Raw genomic sequence first — 15,348 nt, 5'->3', positions numbered from 1 at the left:
ACCTGTTGATACACCAGGTAGGATAACAAGATGAAAGAGTTCATACATAAAAGGAATTGCCTGAAATTCTAACGATTCTGGAAACAAACTAGGAATGTAAAAGAAATCAAGGTGAATGCGTGAACAATGAACGTACATGTACCTCAGTGAACCAAACTACTGACTCAAAGACATTTTGGAAGAATATGAAGGACATGCAGAATACGAAAAGTAACCATAATCCCAGAGATTAAAAAACAATGGATTTGATATTCTGAAGATATATTTAATCAATCAACAACTGAAGAAGATTCTGAGCTGAAAACTAAACAATAGAAAGCAAGAAAATCTCCACGACATCATGGTATCACAAAACATGAAATCGTGCCGATATTAATGCTCTGAAAAACACCTGACTGGGATCGATGATCGACAGTTGACAATATAATTCTTTTAAAAGCTATCATGTAACGATATCTACATAGGTCTGGTCCTAAGTTGGATATAACTTTTGATTCTGTTGGTCTTTTTTATCTGTGGAAAGTATTTGAAAAGCAGTGTCAGATAACCCGAGTGTAAAAGTAGCCATATGGTAATGTTAATGTGTCAGAAATATTAACCTTTCGTCAAACCAATTCGTTGTAATCTAGGTGTCAGACAAGGTTCCGTTTTAAGCACCCTACTATATGTTTACACACAATGGAACACTAGCAATTATCTGGAGCACAGTTACTACATACTGAAATGAAAACAATAAGGTCCTGTATCCTGTATAGTACTGAAAACTGAATTTGAACATTCAAGGGATTCAAGCAGAATGATTCAATTCATGTACTGGCAACAATTCATACACTTATTATCGATATTTTGCATTGTACGCAACACGATGTCCGTTTCCGCGGACATTAATAATAGTTTCTTTGAATGTGGGTTGAAGTTTGTTCTTTCTGCCACGGGGAGCGGTGGTAGCCTTGAGGGCAAAGCGTTCGCTCGTCACGCCTAATGCCTGTATTCGAATCCCCACATGTGTACAACGTGTGAAACCGTTTCTGGGATTGCTGGAATTGCTAAAAGCGGCGTGAAACCATACTCACTCACTCATACACTCATTCTGTGCCACGGTTTTTCCTTGCCCCCTTCAAACTAATACACAGACACATTTCAGCTTTGAGATTATTCCACTGTTATCATTGTCACCACAGCAACATCCTGCGAGAAATCCGTGTCAGTTTTGGTCCATTGTTACCTATGAAGCAGCAAACGACATAGGCACCATCGTTGGTTAAGTAGACTGAATATCATCGTGCGTTGAGTGTTGTTTTACGCCGCTCTTAGCGACCATCGACTCATATCACAGTGGTCTCACAAACAACGCATGGTGTAAAATGCCAAGCGAATGGTGAGCATCACATTAGCTCCCTTTAAATGATAAAGTTTCTAACATAATCCGTCCGTGTTCAACATCTCCGCTGTGAGTATTGATCCCATGAGATAAAATGCGGGACAGGCACTCGATCTCGAGCTTCCACTGTAACATGGAAGTGTTTGGACTAGGAGTCGTGCTGATGTTGACAAACTGGATGTCTGTGGATGACCACCTTGGTCCAGCTACTATTGTCAACGACGTTGCCGACTGCCTTGTCCACTGCTACCAGAACGTCACGTGTTCGGGAGTGTTTTATGACGATGTTGGAAAACTGTGTTACTCGTCTCTAAAAGTCCATAGTACCGCAAACCGACTTGTCTCTGATGCTGGCGTCAAACATTATGGCTTTACGGCAGGTAGGTAATGTCCAGTTACCATTGAATCATTTAACTTTTGCACTTCTTCGTGTACATGAACAAATATATCTTATTAAGGAGACATAAACGGCAAGTAAAAGAAAAGAGGAAACAATTTCTTAAATATTCATATTGTTAGCATTTACCTGTCTACTTGCATAGATTATCATTTTGGTTTTACGCTCCTGTGTGTACCTGAACAAAGACTGCATACTAAGTAAGCATACTGTAGGTATTTATGTGCAATTATCAATGAATCATTTTGGTTTTACGCTTCTGTGTGTGTATGTAGCATAACGGATTTACTGTAGGTATTTTATGTGCAATTATCAATGAATCATTTTGGTTTGACGCTTCTGTGTTTACCTGAACAAAGACTTCATACTAAGTAAGCATAATGTAGCATAACGGCTTTACTGTAGGTATTTTATGTCCAATTATCAATGAATCATGTTGGTTTTACACTTTGTGTACATGAACAGGTATATCACATTAGGTGGGTATTATGTAAGAGCACAAAACTAGAATTAACGACGTGCTGCGATGGTCAGACATCATGGCAGGTATGATGTATCCAGTGATGAGTAAAAGACTTCGATTGGTTTTAAGATTCTTCGCTTAACTGAACAAATGTATCGGAATGTAGGCATAACGTGACAAACCGAAACATGAGTCTCATTAACGAACTCAGACAATGACCTACTTATCAGCCGATCCGAATTTTCTCGTTTGAAAGTGAAAAGAGACACTACAAACAACTATGGTTACACGACATTCCAATTCCTTGTTTCATAAGACAATAGTATTTACAATGAATTTTATTTACAAACATTAAAAAAAATCATATTTCTATATTTTATGGCGAGGTTTAGGCAGCATGACGTTAACTGAGGCACCTGCTATGTGTTTTTTGGCGCTTATCAAGTATATTTTTGTAACATACAATGTGATTGATATAATATCAAGGCCGTACTAGCCCGCCAAACGTTTCTAGTGGCAGAGCCTCGTTTTGAGATTTCCACGATTTCCAGATTTTCGTCTGTCACAACACGCTGGTCGACGTGTTTACAAGGATTAGAAGGAGCGTAGTGTTGCAATATACAAGTGATTAGATGTATCAAACAATACTGATTAATATTAAATTATATGCAGTTGAATGAGTTGGTCTCAAAATTCTGGACTGGTTATTGTACTTAGTTGCGCAATAGGACGGAACCCAATCAGCAGGAAACGTTGTGTAATCAATGTTTCGACTGAAGAGAAAACCCAAAGTTGAAAGAAATCACAGTCGTTAAAACTTTGTAGAAAACCTGGCCTGGCATCCTAAGAAAAGGCGTCTTTATGAGAGCGGTTCTTTGAGATGAGGCACTTTATGTTCAATATGGTATCTTTTTGCTGTTGTTGTTGCTGTTGTTTGTTATCGCTATTTTGCTCCTTCTACTCTCTGAGTGACGGTACACATATGATGTTTTCAGGGCTGACAAAGGGTGTCTTCTCGTTTTAAAATGTTATCTGCCCTCCGTCTCAGAATGTTGAGATCTAATTGATTGATATTCGTAAAATATTAAAAATACCATGTATCTAGCTTAGGAGGGCAAAACGTTCTGAGTTAGAGTAGAAATACCCCATGTAGAAAACAGGCTGCACGTTGATTTCTAAGCCAAACATATATCCCTTCTACTGGCTTCTACCCAGTTTCGAAACAAAAGGTTGCACGTCCTGAAACGGGCAGGACTGGTCATTTTCGACTCAATCCAACAAGCGGTCTCTGTCAATTTGCTTCATTGTTTTTGGAATGGCAGATTAAAACAGTTCGTCAAGCGGTTCCAATTTGTCCCAGGCAACTCATGCTCAGGCCCAGAGAGCTGCCTGATTTCGTGTCGTTGGCTGGTTGTCAGTCACTGGTCTGCCCAGGCGCCATTATTTTCAGGAAGTCTTCATTTAGTGGCGTTCGGCGTGAAACTCCACACAAACAACATTCACGTCTCGGGTCGCAGAGTGCGTGAATAAAAGTTTGAATCAAGGAAACGAAAATTGTGTTCGCCCTTCCCTACCCAACCAGGTTATGAAGAAAACCAGTTCACAAGAAACAAACATATTAATTTGACTGCCCTGAAGACTACCACGGCCTTCAACTCGTCCAACCTGAATGAATGGCAACCGCGGTTTAACCATCTGCTCTTCAAAGACCTACACGCGTATAATATCATAAACCAATTTTTAGATGAACAATTGACTAGGCTTTGCATGTGTTTATGATGGAAGTCACCTTTTACAATTTCTATCATCACAGTTTGATTTATCCCTAAACACATCCTTATGATAAGGCTCGAATCATACGGTGAATTATTCAACGTTTGGCAGATATTTCTGATGGATGTGAAAAGGGTGTCTTTCATCTTTTATATGGTAAGAATCTGTGAATGTTGAAACTTATCTCAGTTTAGGTATTGCCCCATATTTAAGAGATTGTTTAACAAAATTTAGATGCGTTAAATTTAAACTTAGTTCTGAGACCGGTAGATATAACAATGTCCCTTATTATTCAAGATTCTGTCCTTTTTGCTACAAAAATAATCTTAATTTAGTTGAAGATGAAATACATGTTTTACTTTATTGTAAAGTCTACTTAGATATAAGGAATAAGTTTCTGGGTAAATATTTGAAACATCCTATTTCACAACAGTTTTATAAACATAATGACTTCAACAAACATAAATGTTATAAATAATTTGTGCCTATTTTTATATAATGTTGGGAAAATAAGAGATTCTGATGTTTTTATGCAAAACCAGGGATAATCTACAACGTTATATAGTCTCCCTGGTAAAACGCATGTAACTTCTTATCATATTTATGAAAGCATTTTGGGCCAGTGGCCTATTACTGAATATATGTCTGTCTGTCTGTCTGTCCGAATCTGTGAAGGTCCGGGTTAGAATTGGTTTTCAGTAACCCATGTTTGTCGTAAGAGGCGACTAACGGGATCGGGTGGTCAGGCTCGCTGGCTTGGTTGACACATGTCATCGGTTCCCAATTGCGCAGATCGATGCTCATGCTGTTGATCACTGGATTGTCTGGTCCTGACTCGACTATTTACATACCGCCGCCATATAGCTGGAGTATTGATGAGTGCGGCGTAAAGCTAAACTCACTCACTTATATGAAGAGAAACAGAGATGGGTGATAATGAAAGGAAGCTATGTACAACCTATTCAAAATTACGTCAGTCGCAAAATCGCATCTATACACCGATGTACAGCTAGGAAGGTTCATGATCCTTTTTGATCAAATTTAAATGACAGCAGTTCCCCTTCCGTATATATTTTCAGGAGCGTGTCCGTATTCTAAAGGCTACACATATTTTAGAGGGGCCCAAATCTGCATGAAGAGAATAATCCCAGATAAGGCTACCCATGATGGCGCTGGAGACAAGTGCCAGGAGGATGGAGGGAGGCTGGTTCATCCACAGAGCCCCATCCACCAAGTTGTCATGTACAGCTCGTACTTTGGTAAGTCCTTTATATGTATAACATGGCATTTAATCGTCCAAACAAGAAGGACGACGAGATAAGTCCCATATGCAATACCCCATGTCATCGTATCCCAATTGCGTAGAGCGATTGATGTGGTTGATCACTGGATTGTCTGGTCCAAACTCGATTATTTACATACCGCCACTACATAGAATAGAATAGAATACTAATTTTTTGCCTTTTCAGGAATTTGTGTTACATCAACAGAGCTACTGACACATCAGAGAGAAACAAATGCATAACATATTTACATAAATTCATGAATTTAAATATCTTCACATTTGTTTAAGAGAGATATGGTACTTGGAATAAAGGATGTACGGGCTCTCTTAGTTTTCACAATTGGAACTTTGTAGCGGCGGCCTGAAGGGAGGAGGCTGTATTCCGAATTTAAGTAGTGAGTTGGGTGAGATATAGATGACAGCTTGATTCACGATTTGCAGCTCATATATTGATGATAAACATTCAAATCTGACCCGTGCGATTCTACTTGCAGTGTTAACAAGTTTGTCTGTTTTACATTTGAGATGAACTGAGAGAGCCGTACCAACAATGGAAGGAAAATGTTAAACTACTCTGAATAGTTGCTACATATAATGATGACATCACAGATGGGTTAACATTAAAAGATCTCAGTTTACGCATGATATGAAGACGTTGCTGACACTTGTAAAGAGCTTCAGCGTTAGAGGTCCAGTTCAGCTTAGAGTCAGTGAAGGTCAGAAGCTCCTAGGGGGTGTTTTACTTTATGATATGTAGGCGTTCTTGATGTAACCATAACACAAGTCTTGTCTGTCCGCATACAACATGTTACAGATTTCAGGGTACATCCATTTAAATCTCCAAGTATGAATTGCGGCGCATCAGGACAAATCAGCTCTAGGGATTGAACATGATTATGAATAACATCAGCTGCTTGTTTGTTATTGGCACTGGGTGGTATGTAGACACTCACAGCAAAGATCTGACCGAGTGAGTGAGTTTAGTTTTGCGCCTCTTAGCAATATTCCAGCAATATCACAGCGGATGACATCATAAACGGGCTTCACACATTGCACCCATGTGGGGAATCGAACCCGGGTCTTCGGCGTGACGAGCGAACGCTTTAACCACTAGGCTACGTCACTGCCCCAGACCTGACCGAAAACAAACAAACAATGAAAATGTCATCATGTGTTTCTTCGGATATTTAGGACTCAACATTTAACCCAAGTTTGCGTTTGTTTCCCACAGGGTGTTTCTGGATTGGTGGATACAGGGACGTGAGTAACGACACCTACTGGTGGTCAGATGGAAGCGCCATTACTTATCTCCCTTGGCTGCCCACCTATCCACGTTCCTCGACTACCTTGGTGAAGCTGGCAGCATGCGAGGACGGCTGGAAGACCGTGAGCTCCACCCACGAGCTGAGGTACATGTGTGAAATACCCTTTCACACACACGTGTGCCCACAGTAAAGACCCTTGTCTGACCTACTGCGCTGATAGACCCATGAAGATCAGGGATACGAACTGATCTTCAGTAACCCATGCTTGTCGTAAGAGGCGACTAACGGGATTGGGTGGTCAAGCTCACTGACTTGCTTGACACATGTCATCGTATCCCAATTGCGTTGATTTATGCTCATGTTATTGATCACTGGATTGACTGGTCCAGTCTCGATTATGTACAAACCGCCGCCATATAGCTGGAATATTGCTTGAGTGCGGTGTAAAACTAAACTCACTTACTTACTACTGCACTAATAAGTACTCATGAACCGTGATTGATGATGTCAACCAGTTGATTCTGCAGTTTTTAACAACCAACAAAATTTGTGCATAGACTCAAAGTGAAAACGTTTACTCTGCAATGAACGAAAACATTTTATGTTCGTCATCAACTCAACCCGTGAAGATCCGGGTTAGATCTGATCATCTCCAGCCCAGTGGTCTGGTTCGCTGACATGGTTGACACATGTCATGGTATCCCAATTGCGTAGACCCGTGAAGTTCCGGGATAGAAGTGTCCTCAGCAACCCATGCTTGTAAGAAGCGACTAACGGGATCGGGTGGTCAGGCTCGCTGAATTGGTTGACACATGTGCTCGTGCTCTTGGTGCTGATCACTATATTGTCTGATCCAGTCTCGATTATTTACAGACCGACACCATATAGCCGGAATGTTGCTGAGTGTGGTGTTTAACAACAAACAAAGATGCGAGTGACGCGATCGGGTGGTCAGATTTGATGACTTAGCCGATGCACACCATCGTATCGCAGTTGCGTGATCGATTCTCATGATATCAATCACAAGATTATCTGGTCCAGACTGGATTATTTTCAGACCGCCTCCATATAGGTGGAATAATGCTTAATGCGGCAAGAAACAAACAATTTGTGTCGTGACTTGGATCGGACTGGCTTCATGGTAACCATATAATATATTTCCTGCAGCAACGAATATTTGCGATTTTACGGCCGCTTCTACACTACGTTATGGAGCGGCGACCATTATTAGAATTCCTTGCTGAAAGCAGTCGCCATTGTCAAAATTCAAGCAGTAGTATTTCAATTCCACGTTGTGGAGCAAATTAGAATTCCTTGCTGAAAGCAGTCGCCATTGTCAAAATTGTAGTATTTCAATTCACTACGTTGTGGAGCGGCGACCATTATTAGAATTCCTTGCTGAAAGCAGTCGCCATTGTCAAAATTCAAGCTATAAATGTAGTATTTCAATTCACTACGTTGTGGAGCGGCGACCATTATTAGAATTCCTTGCTGAAAGCAGTCGCCATTGTCAAAATTCAAGCTATAAATGTAGTATTTCAATTCACTACGTTGTGGAGCGGTGACCATTATTAGAATTCCTTGCTGAAAGCAGTCGCCATTGTCAAAATTCAAGCTATATATGTAGTATTTCAATTCTGGGCCATAATGGCAAAACGTAGGTATCACTTATAAAACAGCTTTTTTTCTCTTTTGTCCGACACATCGGTAGGAAATATGTATGATGAAATAGACCCGAACAATTCTGAGGATTTGGGGGTATAATTGAATATGTTTTTATGGTTGAGCTAAAATATCAACTTAAAACGATACAGGCATTCACGTGAACTTTTCACAGTTGATTGAATTTAGGACACCAAACAAAGCAAATGTCTAACCTTATCTAAAGAGCAGTATCAGTTTAAACAAATAAAGTCTATTTCTATCAGTTTCTGCCGTTATTTATATAATATGTTTCATATATTACGCCAGTCGAAAGCTACTTTCGTTTCTATTCACGTCTATTCCATGTTCGTTTTAAAGTTAACGGGTCTTCTAAATGTTGCCATAAGGGCAAAGCTAATACCGATTAAAGAACCAATGTTTCGTTTTCACTTGAAACAGACTTTCAGAGGTATATCTCTTGGCTAGCCAGATTTATGCTGACTTGTAAAAACGTTCCCTTTGTATCATACAAAAATCGGCTTACCAGTAAATAAACTATATGTGGAAAGCATGTGGTTTACCCAAATCAATTTCATTTGATCTATTACACAAAATGCCGTTTTCTTTGAACATTGTAGACATTTTTGTGCAGATTTCACAGATGAATGCAGATCTAAGCTTGTCCAGAACAGCTGTATTGCGAGATGACATGGTCACACCTTATGACCCTGTATTGAAATAGTGTGTATATACATTAAAACACAGGTGTGACAGACTTCGAAATGTCGAAAGTACTGTTACTTCTTTAAGTGACATTTACAAACTGGTATGATAAAGAGTAACAATTGTTATGGATAGACAACTTCTTTGTTCCAACAGATGCAGACATCACTTGCTTTATAACGGGGTTAGCATCTACACCGAAACGTCTCATCCATTGCTATACAGAAGTTGTCTATCCATAAAAGTGTTTCCTTACTGTTGTCTGGAAGTAAAGAGTTGGTTCCTGCATTTTTATTGTTTAGTCATCATTATGTATTATGTATCGAACCTCTGATAGCTCGAAGCATTTATGTTGATCCCAACTTCGCCACAACAGTGTTTGACGGTTGTTCAGAAATCTCTATGTAAGATGTCTACGCCAAGGTGAGAGCACCCTGCCCTACAAGTGACAAGGTGTCTCGTTTATGTCTTATGCATTGCATTTGGTCATTTGGGTGGGGTAAAGGAACAAGTATGCACTGGATGTAAATAATGGTAACTTCTGGAATAGTGAATGAGTGAGTTTAGTTTTACGCCGCACTCAGCAACATTCATGCTGTATGGCGGCGGTCTGTAAATAATCGAGCCTAGACCAGACAATCCTGTGATCAACAGCATGAGCATCGATCTACGCAATTGGGATACGATGACATGTGTCAACCAAGTCAGTGAGTATGACCACCCGATCCCGTTAGTCGCCTCTTACGACAAGCATGGGTTACTGAAGATCAGTTCTAAACCGGATCTTCACGGGTCACTTCTGCAATAGAAAGGGGCGCTTTGTCCACACACAGACGGTAATAATAAGTCAAGAAAGGAGCAAACCCTGGTCTTCTGGATGTCGTGAACGCTTGTCCGTCACGCCAAATACCATTAGGTCGAATCCTGCAGCCTTTGAAACGTATTACTTCTTTTTTGTACCCGTGAAGATCCGGGTTAGAATTGGTTTTCAGTAACCTATGCTTGTTGTAAGAGGTGACTACGCTGACTTGGTATCGTCATTGTATATTAATTGCGTACATCGATGCTCATGCTGTTGATCACTGGTTTGTCTGGTTCAGACTCGGCCATTTACAGACAGCCGCCATGTAGCTGGAATATTGCCAAGTGCGGCGTTAAACAACAAACAAACAGTCAATCATGTAGTAAGAAACGCCCGAAGCGACCCAGTCCTACGAAAAAAGAAAACCTGTTGGTAGTTTGGTAAATCTTTTGGGACGGAGATGGTCATCCAAACGGGCAGAAAATATTTACAATAACAAGAACACACAACAAGGATGACAAAAGCTTGTAAACGATATTTAATCACAATAAAAACATTTATTTTGGTGGGAATACATTGTCCTGGAACTGCCCCGTATAGTTTCCAGGCGGTAGGTAGTTGGCGACAACGTATATCTTCCCGTCGTGTCCCTTAGCGATACCGACACCCAGTTCCTTGCTGCCTTTCCATACCATCTGTGTGAAGTGACCTGAAATAGGCAACCATTCATTTCATGGAGCTGGGCCTACATTGCAGAGCAAATGTCGGAACATCATTATGTCGCCATATCTGTTGAGTGAAGAAGGTTTTACGCCGCATTTAGTAACAGAAATGAGCTTCACACATTGTACCCATGTGGGGAATCGAACCCAGATCTTCGGCGTGACGAGTGAACACTTTAACCACTAGTCTACCCCACCGTCCCCGTGACCTCTGTTTAACCGAGCTGGATTTGAGAACACTATTTCAGCTATACTCACACGCATAAGAAACGCAACTTTTTATCCAAATAGGAAACAAACTCGGAACCCTAAATTGATATGCGTTTTTGGCATATAGTGAAGCCTGATGGAGTTATCAATTAGTTTTGTTGCGGTTTGGAATGTCCGAGTAAAAACACATGAAAAGAAGGAATCACCAAACGCACCACACCAATGAACATGTGGGTATCATGCACACATTTTCGTGAAATCAAACACGCACGAATTGTCACCACCATTAGTGGGTATAAGTCTGTGCACACAAAATTGGGCCTATCACTCCCTGTTCACCAATACCATGCTTAACTCAAATTGAGAGAAACCAAGCTATCGGACGTTCGGAAGCTGGAGAGTCTGTCCAAGATGTTGCTTATCATTTCAGCGTAGACATAACCACAATTTACTGTCTCCAGCATCGATACAACGCAACACAGACCACAGATGACCTTCCTCGGAGCGGTCATCCTTGGGTCACCATCCCTCGACAAGATCGGCACATTACCCGTCAACACCAGCGAGACACGTTTTTCGAAAACTTAATGACGTCATCAGTCTTTGCAGCTAAGGAAATGCCTTCAATCAAATTTGTGTCTATCTGACCCTGGTGGTATTTCTGGTCGTTAATGTTGAAAGTTAATAATAATAATAATGTGTCCATTTATAGAGCGCCATACTCCACACTAGGTATGCTCATAGCGCTAACAATCAAGGCACAGCACATTATTACCCCGGGATAACCCAAGCTGCCTGTTAGGCGCTAGAAGGTTATAGTCATATGACTTTTTCCACCGGGTACCCATTATCCTGCTGGGTGAACAGAGACAATTTTGAACAAACTCACTTGCCTAAGGTGAGACCACATGTGTTCACATGTGCTTCGTTGTGGGGCAGGACTCAAGTCCTAGAAACTCTCAGGAGTCAAGCTGCCAAACACGGTCACTCTTCGAGCTCGACGCTGCTTAACTTCACCGATTTGTGACCTGAGCTTTGAGCACAGGACCACGCGCCGCCACATGTACACTTTATGCTCGACTTGCGTTGCTCTTGCGTGCGGTTTATGTAATCCCGAAGTGATTCATCTGTTTCACATTTACCACTATGGGGAAACCACTGGCTCGGTACGGCACTGACAACCTCAGTACAATAATTGGGGTGGACCCGAGACTCGAACCTTCAGTGATATCGTGCACATCCATGATTCTTACCCATTCAGAATCATCGATGGAAAACTCGACCCAACCTTGGGCCGTGGGGGTAGCCTAGTGGTTAAAGCGTTCGCTCGTCACGCCGAAGACCCAGGATCGATTCCCAACATGGGTACAATGTGTGAAGGCCATTTCTGGTGTGACCTGCCGTGATATTGCTGGAATATTGCTTAAAGCGGCGTAAACCTAAACTCACTCACTCTCACTGGTCAAGCAGACACGAGCCTCACAATTACTGGGGACTCATTACTTATTATTGTCGGTTTACAATGACGAACAAAATTTCAGTCTGTTCCATGTAAGGATCAGTCACCAACCTATGATAGTCAGAAGATGCATGTCAGTGGAACGAGAAATAAATCTCGGGCACTTAAAAAGCTTGGTAGATTGCATGACATTGTACCACGACAGCAGAGAGCGTTGTGCTTAATATTAATCACTGGTTTATCTGCTCCAGACTTCGTTATGTGAACACTGCTAACACTCAAACGTACCCGTTCCATTTGAGTAGCCAGCTTTGTTGTAGTCGTATTTGCTGATTTCACTGTACCACATATCACATGCTTCTTTCCCTGTGAATGGAATTAAATAATGAGCAGATCAGAGTGACTGAATAGATTTAAATTGGTTGGTTGGTTGGTTGGTTGGTTGGTTGTTTAACGCCGCACTCAGCAATATTCCAGCTATATGGCGGCGGTCTGTAAATAATCGAGTCTGGACCAGACAATCCAGTGATCAACAGCATGAGCATCAGTCAACGCAATTGGGAACCGATGACATGTGTCAACCAAGTCAGCGAGCCTGACCACCCGATCACGTTAGTCGCCTCTTACGACAAGCATGGGTTACTGAAGACTAATTACCCGGATCTTCACGGGTAGAATTAGATTTAAACCCATGAAGAACCGGCTTAGAATGAAAATAATATTGATCTTCGGCAACTCTTGTGTGTCACTGCATGAGACTAACAGGGTCAGGGTCGGTGGCTTGGTAGATCAACGTCAACGTTTCCAATTAACGTTGATCGGTGCTCACGATATCAATCACCGGTGTGTCTGGTCCACATTCGATTATTTACCGACCGTCGTGATACAGGTGCTGTACTGCTAAGTGTAACCTTTTACAACAAATGGATTAGATTCGGTCGTGTTTGGAGCAGTATTCACTCAACCTTAAAGGGACGATCCAAAGTGACCAGGTGTTATGGACTGAACAACGCGGAACATGATTAAGGCAAATCTGGGAATTATGGTCTTAGCAGGGCCAGGGATAATAACTCCACACATTACACATATTGTATTCATAGTGGAGGTTCTAACATCATGTGGTTAATATAATATAGTGAAATCCAAGACATTATTCACCAAGACTTTATTCACCTGGGGCATGAACAGATTTCAGCGTTCTCACAAACAAGGTAACTGTTGAAGCATTAATTCTGTACAGTTCAACACCTAGGGTGCGTTGCAAGCCGGCAATCGCTCACAGCAAGCAAATGAATCACTTAACCCGGCCTTGCAACAGCTTGAAGTGTTTCTCACTCTTCCAAAATGGCGGAGCGATTATCGTTTGCTCGCCTGTCCCAATGAAGAACGTGTTAGAAGATCCTCGATGACGAGTGATGAATTTATGATTGTTGATAACTATGTTGAAGATGTAGAACAAACTGAGGATGCTAGGATGTAAGCTGTCTTTGCCAATTCCCCGCTAAACCAGTCAAACAATTCTTGTTCAGGAGTCGAATTCAAATTTCAAGCCGCCATTTTGGTTTGAGATCGAAGCGACCTCATCCAGCGATTGGTGCGATTGTAAGCGGCTGAAAGTTGTCAGACGAATCGCAAATCCAAGACCATTAGAGTGACGTCATCAATATGGCTCAATAAACGTCAAATACATTAATAATTACACTTTAAAGCCAACTGTGGGCGAATCATCTACACGTGCACACCTCTTAATTAAGTGACCCGTGAAGATCTGGATTAGAATTGATCTTCAGTAACCCATGCTTGTCACAAGAGGCGTCTAGCGGGATCGGGTAGTCAGGCTAGCTGGCTTGGGTGACACGTCATCGTATCCCTATTGCGTAGATCGATGCTCACGCTGTTGATCACTGAATTGTCTAGTCCAGACTCGATTAATTTATTTACAGACCGACGCCATATAGCTGGAATATTCCTGAGTGCGGCGTAAAATAACAAACAAACAAATCTTAAGTACAGTAAGAACCTTGGAGCTAAAAGCTCAGCGACCATTATGTTTTTGGGTTGTTTTATATTTTTGTAATCTTGTGGATAGCAAGATTTCAGAATAACTATTTTGCCTTTTGAACTCACCACTGAATGCCTCGCCTCCAGGTTTCCACGCCATGGCTATGTTTTCACCAATGTTTCACCGCTGAAGTCACAATTGCTATGTTCAAATTTGCCGGTAGTAGCTAGGTTGTCTGCCCATTTCTGCGCATGAGCAGTTAAGTCTGCGTTGTGTTTCAGTTCCTTCACGCCATGTTTAATTCGCACCAGGTTATGACACTGCAAGACTTCGTCGACGAAGGTACCCATTGCATGAATATATAGAATCTGAAAAACATGTTGTTGTTATGTAGATTATGTGTTAAAACACTGAACATGTCGTGTGTCGACGATTAAAAACAGGTACTCGAATACACTCCGGGCTTCAGTTAAACGCCGGATAGTGGGGATTGTTTGCACGAAAGTGTCATTATAATCTCCTTGATTAGAATAGCCGTGGTTTAATGGAGTGCCAAACAACTATACGTCCGGGCTTTTGATCGAGAATACAGTCATATATTATTAGTTACTCTATTTTATATTTGATCTCGATATTACCATTTCTCTTCAGAGTTTTTAATTCTCCTCAAGACTTCCTGATTATCTTTAAACAGTGTACATTCTCTGTTCAGATCATTGATTTGATTCAAATGACAAGGTGTGCTTACTTTGTAAATAATTAATTTCTAAATCTGAATCTGTTATATCTTCACATACATTGGAATGGTATTGAATTCTCATAATCCCTACCCCTATAAACCTTAAATTTCATGAAAAGCCCTGACACAACCGGAATCATTGGCGAAAGTTTAATCATATATAGGTTATTTTCGTTGTTTGTGGAACAAAGGGTAACTCAAAAATAACAAAACAAGTTATCATCATAAATTGGATTTTAATTAAATATTCAGGGCGTTTATCAAAACGTTACTACGTTGAAAACACTCTATACTGAAGACCACGACTATGATGCTCCTATCAAATGCTTCACCATAAAATAACCATTTCTTGTTCCATGTCTAGTTCCAATCAAACGCGGAAGTATATTTTCTTTTGCCTAGCAATTATCTCTTATGGTCTTTATTCTAGTATTAGAGTTGAAAAAAGTTCCTCCGTATATACCAGATATTATTAAATAAACC

General features: G+C 40.9%; 1 protein-coding gene and 1 long non-coding RNA gene across 2 annotated transcripts; one reads left to right on the top strand and one right to left on the bottom strand.

Moving 5' to 3' along the window:
* The first annotated feature begins 1,475 nt into the window (after positions 1 to 1,475).
* On the top strand, positions 1,476 to 6,821 carry LOC124269724. Its single transcript, XM_046704752.1, has 3 exons — positions 1,476 to 1,761; positions 5,094 to 5,273; positions 6,531 to 6,821. Exons 1-3 carry the CDS (start codon positions 1,476 to 1,478, stop codon positions 6,752 to 6,754), a joined length of 690 nt encoding a protein of 229 aa, XP_046560708.1. The 3' UTR covers positions 6,755 to 6,821.
* Positions 6,822 to 10,258: 3,437 nt separating this feature from the next.
* LOC124269715 lies at positions 10,259 to 12,556 on the bottom strand. The gene is made up of 2 exons (XR_006896588.1): positions 12,413 to 12,556; positions 10,259 to 10,442 (listed from the first exon to the last, which is right to left on the bottom strand). It is a non-coding gene; the product is annotated as an uncharacterized LOC124269715 (long non-coding RNA).
* Between the last annotated feature and the right edge of the window lie 2,792 nt (positions 12,557 to 15,348).

The sequence above is a fragment of the Haliotis rubra genome, unplaced genomic scaffold, assembly GCF_003918875.1.
Source record: "Haliotis rubra isolate DU_JTF1 unplaced genomic scaffold, ASM391887v1 Scf147, whole genome shotgun sequence".
NCBI lineage: Eukaryota > Metazoa > Mollusca > Gastropoda > Lepetellida > Haliotidae > Haliotis > Haliotis rubra.
Note: the sequence above shows the minus strand (reverse complement) of the source record. Positions and strands in the feature narration are given on the sequence as shown.